This window comes from Pteropus alecto, unplaced genomic scaffold (assembly GCF_000325575.1).
Source record: "Pteropus alecto unplaced genomic scaffold, ASM32557v1 scaffold45, whole genome shotgun sequence".
Lineage (NCBI taxonomy): Eukaryota > Metazoa > Chordata > Mammalia > Chiroptera > Pteropodidae > Pteropus > Pteropus alecto.
Genome location: NW_006442491.1, coordinates 32,568,453 through 32,577,862, shown reverse-complemented (window position 1 = coordinate 32,577,862; position 9,410 = coordinate 32,568,453). Strand labels below are relative to the sequence as shown.

General features: G+C 38.3%; 1 protein-coding gene and 1 long non-coding RNA gene across 8 annotated transcripts in view; one reads left to right on the top strand and one right to left on the bottom strand.

Annotated features, from left to right (window-relative positions):
* The window catches only part of DPM1 (dolichyl-phosphate mannosyltransferase subunit 1, catalytic), an 18,011-nt gene extending 11,428 nt beyond the window's left edge, over positions 1-6,583 (top strand). Inside the window, exons 7-9 of the mRNA XM_006921917.3 lie at positions 1,698-1,766; positions 4,845-4,959; positions 5,895-6,583. Of these exons, the coding sequence (XP_006921979.1) occupies positions 1,698-1,766; positions 4,845-4,959; positions 5,895-5,999 (289 nt within the window). The 3' untranslated portion in view covers positions 6,000-6,583. The remainder of the gene's footprint in view (positions 1-1,697; positions 1,767-4,844; positions 4,960-5,894) is intronic.
* A 1,406-nt stretch (positions 6,584-7,989) lies between these two features.
* LOC107196399 overlaps positions 7,990-9,410 on the bottom strand; it is a 2,805-nt gene continuing 1,384 nt past the window's right edge. For 3 of the 7 annotated variants that reach the window (XR_003043110.1, XR_003043111.1, XR_003043109.1), the window contains exons 2-3: positions 9,252-9,328; positions 7,990-8,610 (exon numbers count right to left, since the gene is read on the bottom strand). This is a non-coding gene — a long non-coding RNA (uncharacterized LOC107196399). Of the gene's footprint in view, positions 8,611-9,251; positions 9,402-9,410 lie in introns of those variants that run through there. The other 4 variants (XR_003043112.1, XR_003043108.1, XR_003043113.1 and 1 more) reach the window with 2 other exon arrangements.

The following is a 9,410-nucleotide window of genomic DNA, read 5'->3' as shown; positions in this document are numbered from 1 at the left end:
TTGGGATCACACAGGGAGAAAACTATACAGAATTGCTCCCTAGTCATCTACCTTTCTCATGCACACACACAATGCAGACCATTTGAGTGGATCTCCAGAGATGAGGCAAAAGCATCAGTATTTTTCATAGGCTTTCCAGATGATTCTGTCCTGCAGCCAAGGTTGAGACCGACAGTGATCTCTCAGGCCTCTCTAAATTTGGTCATTACAGCTATTATTTGAAATGAGGGAGTCCCAATGAGAACAATTTACAACTTTTAGTTGGATCACTTGAGTTGTGTCTGTCATTAGTTGTTAACGTCTATACTAACTTAGCGTATAAACTCCTGAGAAAGATTATGTTATCACTTGCTCAAGGTCTTATTTGTATGGTCCAGAACCAGAATTTGAACCCAAGTCTGTCTGACTATAACTGTATTTTAATTAAAAGACCTCAATTAAAAAATATCTTAAATAGATGTACAGATAAACATACAGTCACATTTCTTTGATTGAACACAGACTATGTCCTGGAATTTTTTGTAGCTTTTAGAAGCAAATTGAAGAATAAAATGTTTTTATTAGCCATTATCCCAGCTATATCCCTATCTATGTTATTTATTTAAAAATCATCTTTCCAATAGAGGGCTTTGGTGGGTTACCTTGGCATAGAAACTGTTCTCTCCTGGCTGCCCCTGAAAACTTTTTCTGAATCTGAGCACAATAAAATAGCTACAACACAAAAGTCACTGTTTCCAAGGGCAATTCACATCTTTTTGAAATTTTAGTAATAGATACTGTAATAAATTGTAATCGGTTGACACTTAATTATGTTTGAAGCACATACCCCAAAGTTATTGTTATGGACTCAATGTGTCTGCTAAAATTCATGTGTTAAAGTACCTAACCCTGAAAGCATTGGTATTTGGAGATGAGGCCTTTGGGAGGTAATTAAGTTCATATGAGGTCCTGAGTGTGGGGCACTCATGGTGGGATTAGTGCCCTTTGAAATAGAGACCAGAGAGCTTGGCCTCTTGCCTCCCACAGCACGCCCTGCCCCACTGTGTGAGCACACGGCAAGAAGGCAGCACAGGTAGGCCAGGAAGAGGGTTTTCACCAGGAACCAAGTCCGTGACACATTGATCTTGGACTTCCCAACTCCAGAACTGTGAGAAATAAACATTTGTTGTTTAAGCTGATATTTCGTTATAGCAGCCCAAACTGAGTAAGACAGTCTCAGAATAAACCTTTGGTCAATTTCCAGAGATTGCCAAAACCCTCTACTACTTGCACACTTTTTTTTTTTTTTTTAAAGTGTCATTTTTAAGTAGACTGACCTATCCCTTTGTGCTTATTAGAATCTGAAAAGGAAACTCCAAATCCCTGATCTCTCTTGCTGGCTGATGGGTGTTTAGAATGCTACATAATGGCTATTGGCTTAAAAATCTTATCGTTCATAGCTAAAGTTTGAAAGAATGATTGCTTTATAGGTCCCCTCTAAATGTCACATCGAAAGAATTATAATCCCTGTTCCGAAAAATGAGAAACATCAGATCTCTTCACTGACAAAAATTTCCTTTGTTCTATAGAATTAACATGTTTTTGAAAGTGTTGCATTTCTTTATGAAATTAGTATTTTTAGTACTCTGCTCTTGAATGTATTTCTCTTGTTTAGAAATGATATTTTATAAAGAAAACCTAATTGTTTTATTCGACAGCCGTGGGGCCAATTTTATAACTCAGATTTTGCTGAGACCAGGAGCATCTGATTTAACAGGAAGTTTCAGGTACAGCGAAAACTTATTATTTTATGTTTTCTACTATTTATAACTTCTTGCCTAAATTTCTTGCTTTACAGTGGCTTGTTTTAAAGAAATCCTTTTCATTTCTACCCGTTTTTGTTCTGGAACACTAAAAAGGGCAGACTGAGATTCTTTAGAAGATGCTAGTGAAGCGTGAGCATCTTCTGAAGAAAAATATTGGACTTTTTAAAGAGCATCGAAGGCAGGTCTTAGGTTAATGTGCTTGTTAATGTTGGTATTAATAATGCTCAGCCTCCTCAGACCGCTCACTGCTCATCCTGAATGTTGCTGTCACTGGTAGCATTCACCAAAGAACAGCGCCACTTCCAGGAATTTTCCTGTAGTTCATATGAATATTTATAGCATTGTCCACCAGAAAGTTTAAAATCTTTAATAGTTATATAGAGCTTATTTAGTTACCCTTTTTTTCACGTTTTTTATTTCAAAAAATTTTTTAATTGGTGAAAAGCCTCATGTTAGGTCCTTGGGTTATTTTTAATTTTTGTTTATTTTCATTTAATTTTAGACTTCCTGCAGTAGATGTACTATTTTATATAACCATGTCCAATGACTAAAGACTGACAGATTTATTTTTTTAATCTCTGAAACTATAAAACGCCTATTTGTCTTCTTTAAGGCCCAAATCCTATGCATTAGTTAATAATTTATGTATTACTTGATACTTTTTCCATTAAATCTTGATTCTTCAGTCCTTCATTAGAATTCACTCACAAATTAGGAGCTGCCTGTTGAAGGTAACTAGTATAGCTGCACGTCTGTTGAATAGCAGTTCAGAGATAGTAAGACAAAGTAAAAAGTGAAGAAATTTTTTTAAATGTCCTACTTGGTAAAAATAAAAGTGCGTATGAGCCCAGGGCAACAAAAAAAATGGAGAGGAGCTATCACAAATTAGAGGTCAAATAATGAAAATGAAGCCCTCTCTAGAATTAAAATGTAAATTGATTGGATAGCAGAATTCAGTGTATAAAAGATCAGGGCCCATAAGTACATCCCTTTAGTTCCACACTTCAAGGCAAAGGAATAGTGTATTATCTGATTAAGATCACTGATTGCCATGTAGCGACAATGCAGAGAATAATGGCACTCACAAAATCTCTACAGAGGGCGTGGCCAGTGTGGACTTCACAATCCTACAGGTACGATGACTGAATGAAGGTCTAGGTGGCTTCCTGGTTGTGGAGACAGGGGCTTTGCTTTTTGGCCTTGTTCTCTTAGTTACTACATCAAAGGGCCCCTTCACAGTCGAAAGCTATGCAGGTGCTTTCAAAAAAGCTAAAAAGTGATTCATTTTGGACCCAACAAATATTTATTGCATGCCAAGCACTGAACAAGAGTCAAAGTCCCTGTCCTCATGGAGTTTAGACATTCTAATGACATGAGACTTACGGCTACATAAAATACATGTAGCATCACGTAGATTATGCTGTGGAGAAAAACACAGCAGGAAGAGTAATGGGAATGGGTGCCTCACTGCCACCAGAACCATGCGAGGATTAGAGGAGGGGGTGAGGATGAAGGATGGACGGCCTGGGCGCTCTAGATCTCATGTAGCAAGAGCAGTGATTGGGTGTATTCTGTGCAAATCGCAGAGCAGCCACACACGGACGAAAGTGAGCCTGTGATTGACTATTTTTAGTTACAGCTCATTGTCCCTTCATAAGAGTAGTAGTGATTTATTAAATACATTCACTCAAGTTCAGTTTCTCATTAGATAAAGTTCATTAATTGGCATTAGATCTCTAGTATTTAGGAGGCATGTGGCTTTTACAAAATATAATCCCAAAAAGGCTGCTGTCTGATGTAAGCCATTTAATATCAAAGACCATTTGGATCCCACTTATCCTATTTGTTGGCTCATCTGGCTTCATGTATGCAATTTTACATAATCAGCCATAGTTTGAGAGAGATTGTGGTCAGGGAATAAAGGGACAATGAAGAAAAATAAATGTTTTACAAAATGACTCTTAAAGGAACAAAATTCATAGCCTAATCCCAATTTGAAAGGTAATGCTGAACATCACATCACGATCATAATCTTTCCCACATACTCAGTCCTCCCCTATTCAACTTTATTTGACATGTATCTTTAGTTTCTGCTGCTAAAACCCCAAAACCCCAAAACATAAAAAGGTGCCTTAAACACAGTTGGCTCTCAGTAAATATTTGTTACTGAATAAATATTACTACTATCAGATTCCCCTCACTTCATATTTATTCTAAACTTGTTTTGAATTCTTATGGAATCTGTGTAGGCAAAAGAGTACACACACTAGTCCTCAGGTTCCTCTAAGAACCGTGGTTTCTGTCATTTTATATACACTTAAAAGCTTGAAAAGCCAAAAGGCAGGGTAGCCTTAGTGGAAACCTGAGGAAAAAATGCGGGTTCCAGGTAAACCCCTTGGGCATTGTAGATCCAAGTGGCCTTCGCTTCCAAGAGAACAGTTACACCAAACTGCCTGCCAGCTTGCTCCAAAAACGCTGTCCTACTCACTGAGACTGTTTGGGGTTTGTTGTTGTTTTTTTGTTTTACCTCGGTGACTGAAAACAGGAAGCTCCTGAAGAAGGTGCCTGGGTTCACTCACAGGATTTCCCAGCTCCCTTGTCTTACTTTGTAAATCTGATGAGCTTTGTGTTTGGCCTGCAGTCCATCTAAAGTTAGGCTGCATGTTCACCCATTATAAGTTTCTAACTGACCTCAAGTGGTGATAGCTCTGTCCCACTAGGATTGCCTCAATCCTGTCATGCCTAGTACCTTTCTTAACCTAACCAAGATCATCCTGGTTGGGGCGGGGCGGGGGGACTTAGTTTATCCTAGGGAATAATATGTTATTTAGTAGATCTCAGCAAATAAAAACTTGTCGTAAACATTTATAAGGAAACACCTATAAGCTACTAGGTTGTTGTCATCTAGTTTGTATTGTTGCTTCATCATCATCTATCAACTCTGTTTCAATATTTGAAAGAGTTTCTCTTCTTCCATGTAGGATACATGTAGGCAAGTGTATTTATCCAGCTGTTGATATATTTTTTAATTTTGTACAGGTTATACAGAAAAGAAGTTCTACAGAAATTAATAGAAAAGTGTGTTTCTAAAGGCTACATCTTCCAGATGGAAATGATTGTGCGGGCAAGACAGCTGAATTACACTGTTGGCGAGGTATGCAGCTGACGGTAGACAGTATGTGTATTCCTCATAAACAATAACAAGGTTTAAACGTCTTATGATAAAAAGTTTCTTTCACAACTACTAAATGTGGAAGGCTTCCAGTTGTTTAGAATGTCCATACACTAAAGGGTGAAAGTGTACATTCCTTTCAAATTAATACATTTGACCTACCACGATTTAAAACATTAACAGAAGGCAGCATTACCTTTAAATAATTAAAAATTACTGGTACCTTCTCCATCCTTGACCTTTCTTCTGACCACTGAACTTTCTAGGATGAGTCTGTGTGCTGCTTTTCCTCTTGCCATGGCCAACAGCCATCCTACTTTAAAATGAATGCTCTCATTGCCCATTTCATAGGAGTAAATGAAAAGGACAGGAATTATTTGGGACAGGGAGTCTGTAATATTTACAGCTAGCTAGTAAACTCTTAGAGAAGATTCTTCTCATTATACACTAATTAGTTATCACTAATATTCTTATTCAGACCAAGAAACCTAACTAGAATGCTATTTCCCTTGTGGAAGTTACAAGATTTTTAACTTAATACTAAAACATAGGACAGCAACATTTGATGGACTGATGAAAAAATTAAGTGAAAGGCCATTTTACTTTTGGAGTATAATTTTTTCCTTGAGATGCAGTCTAAAACTTAAGTAAACCAACTTAACATGCAGGATCAATGCTTTCAAACAGTTTTCAGTTAGGTTCATATGGCCTATTTTTAGATAATAAACTTCATGCTTAATTTTAAAGACTTGGAGGTGCATGCAGTTGCTGTAAGAGTCCCCTAAGTCTAAACTTACTTGAAAGACTTGCTGTCATAGGACTAATCTTGTTTCTGTTGTATTAATAGTTTTTTATGCCTGCTACTCTTCCTTTCTAATATTTTTGAAGACTGACTTAATGTATATTTTTTTAACTAGGTCCCAATATCATTTGTGGATCGTGTTTATGGTGAATCCAAGTTGGGAGGAAATGAAATAGTCTCTTTCTTGAAAGGATTATTGACACTTTTTGCTACTACATAAAAGAAAGTTATTCATTTATATTTATCATGTTCATTTCAATTTAAACGTAGAGGAAGCCTGGTTGCTGATTTTTATAAAATGTACTCTTAGAGCATAAATCATAAGGTAAGGTAAATTTCATGCAAATCTTTTTTCTGAAGAAACTCCATTTTATATGTCAAATTAAATTAGAAAAATGAGCAGTGTTATCAATTTTCGTTTACATTTTGCTGTATTAAGACCTATAAATAAATGTATATGGGGTTTTGCATAAAATACTGTCTTCATAGAGTATGTGAATGCAGAATTTCTGACATGGGGAAGATTTTGAAATATTTATAAACTGGGTTCATAGCTTTTTGTACCTAACAGATGTCAGAAGAGGAATGCTGATTATATTGATGATATATATATATATATGACTGCTTATGAATTGAAAAAGAAATACACACCTCTGCCCTTTTAAAATATAGCTGAGATGTCTTTAAGTCAGATAAAACTACATTTAGGGCAGTTTTAGAGTTTGGTTCTTTGCAGCTGTTGAGTTGATGAAGTAATTCATTTGTCAGAGCACGTCTTTTAAAATAAACCTTGTGAACTGTAAATTACTTGACAGCACTTGATAGCATAGCTGCTTTTTTCTCTTCTGAGCAGTACCTTCTCTCAGTAAGCAAAAATATTGATACTAAAGCATCAACTTAGCTGCTATAGTAATTTTTAAACATGTTACAAACTATATAAAGATTTTTTCCTCAAAATAATTCTTTTCATGTTATTTCAGGACCCTTAACAAAGCATATATCTTTACTAATAGAAAATTCCTTCCCTATAACTTTGTTCTGACAGTTAAAATACAGGTTAAGTTGTTCAATAAAGCCAGCACAGATGTTCTGTTTACCTTCTCTAAAGTAGGTACTTCAAAAAAAATCGATTTCTGACTTTAGCATGGCTTTTGGATCATGCAGTATATTTTAAAATTTGGGGTAAGACATACTGTGAGCAAATAAGCTTAAAAACAAGTTGACTTTCCTTTGCAAATTAAAAGAAGCAGCATCTCTAAGTTATTTAATAAGGATATTTAGTGAAGAGCATTTCTAGTTACATTTTCCTGGCTTTAATTTGGCTGCTAAAGTCAATAAATTTAGTCTGATTTTACACTTGAATTTCCAACGGATCTTACCAGAAATGAATACCAGAGTATAAAAGTTTTCATGCCATTTTGAACATTACCTATTCCCATAGTTGAATCCTTATGACATATTCCAATAAAGGCCTCTACTAGGGTACTTCTCTTTTATACAGAGCTGTACAGCAGCCCACCAGGTACCCACTTTCCTTGGGGAAGTGACTTCTCTCATCATTAATAACCAGAAAATTCATCACTGTTTGATGTAAAATTAGTTTTAAGCTGAGACAGTAATACTTTTTTTTTAAAGTATTTAGAATCTATTCTTTTTCATCTAAACCCAAAGTTCAGTTTTTACTATTGAGTATTTGGAGCAAAGATGAGGTAACTACTTCAGAGATCCCATTAGTATTGCTTTCTCAGACCTCACTAGAGTATTTCAGTTCTTATTCCCACAGTCATTACAACACTGTCCCTGAAATTTACAGTAAAGAAAGAATTTGAGCAGTGAAGACTTTCACCATTTGGAAGTTATTTAGGAAAGAATCTGGACTATTTAGATGCATTTTTGTAGTAAACCTGGTGACTTAAACACTGTAAAATCATTTACATGTGAATCCAGCATCCCTTCTTACTTTATAAATGAGGCCAAGGATGAAATCCAGATGTTCTCTCTTTGTATTATCACTGTATGAAATCTATGTATATCTAAGATTTCATCCAAACTTAAGATAAACTTTTTGCTTATTTCATATTAGCTTTTGCCTGTCTTCAACAACATGTAATTTAGAGGCTTCATCTTTGTCTAAATCAAATTCTTTGTCCCCCACCCTTCCTTTTTTTTAAAAGACTTATTTCAGCTATTGTTTTCCTTGAAAACATTGATTTGGTTTTTAAGGATATATTTTATCACAAGTTCAGAAATTAATGTAATACTGTGTTGCATGAAACAACTTGTTAAACCTGCTAACTGAAGGGTTAGGCAGCGAGATACATGTAACCAACAATGTATATCATTTTCATTTAAGATTCTTTGGGGATGTTACGTATAGCTTGAAACTGTTAACGTGAAGTTTAGAGAAACAGCAAAAGATAAGTGTATTTACAGAGCACATCTTAAAATGATCTTGGTTAATCCTTCACAGTTGGCATTTACTAGTTTTCAGTATGTCTAGCCAATGATACACTCCGATGCATTCTATTAAAGGTGGGTTACAAATGTTGAGATAAATGTGTTGGTTGACGTTGACCTAAATTTACAAAGGCAAACTGTCCATGTGCTGTCTTATGCTATCGAATTGTGGGAGCACTAAAAGTGACTGTCCCTGGGACTCCAGTCCAAGTGTGCTTTTCAAGGATCTTGAGGTCCATTGGCAACATCATTTCTCATCCTTAGGCTTCACCAGTCTAGTGGCCTCAAAGCGCTAGGGGTCTCATTTGTTTTCTTCAAGCCAAAGAGAAGAGCCCATCACTGCCTTGGAAGGATGTGAAGTCCCGGCCTGCTTTCTGTAAAACACACCCTGCCCACTCAGTAGCCTACCCCGACAGGAAGGGGGACAGGCATCAAGCTGCTGTGTGAAGCACGAGGCCCTCACACCTCATTTAAGGCTGGAGGCGTCAGGCATGACCTGCCAGGTGTCCCTGCCCTTCCCGCTGCTGCCCAGCCCGTGAGCGCGCAGGCCTCCCAGCACGTGGAGCCGCAGGGCGGCCGCACAACCCCTCCTGCCAGATGTAGTCCAGGCCCAGCTGGGCCCGCGCAGGGATCCCCAGCACGGCCACCTGACTGAGTGCAGGGCGTGCTGCGGCCCGCTGCTTGTGCCTCCGCCGCCGGCGCTGCGGCCAGAGGAAGGCGCCTGCGGTGCACACGGGCCCTGGAAACGCACTGCGGCCATTATCCGCGGCGCCTCCTAGTGGGTCAATGGCAAATCTTTCTGGTTCTCGCGAGAGCTCCCCCTCAGTGGGGATTATATAATATCCTTTAGGCGGGGGTGAGGGTACTGGTGCCAACCCCCTCAGAGAAAAGTTAGATGCAAGCAATGGTGGGAATAACAGATGTCCCTGGGGGCTATGTGGGGAAGGGGTGCTGTCCCCCAATGCCCCCCCACTTAGCTGGACAATGAGTCCTCTTATGCTAATGAGGTACTTACGTCACTTCCGCTCTTTCTCGGCCGCCATTTTGGCTAGGGCAGGTTCGGGACTCTCTCCGAGGCGCTTGTATTGTCTGCTGAGGGGAGACGCGGGATCAGCCCCCTCCCCCGCCCGTTGCTGCCGCCGCCTCCGCCGGCCCGGTCTCCCCTCCGCCGCCC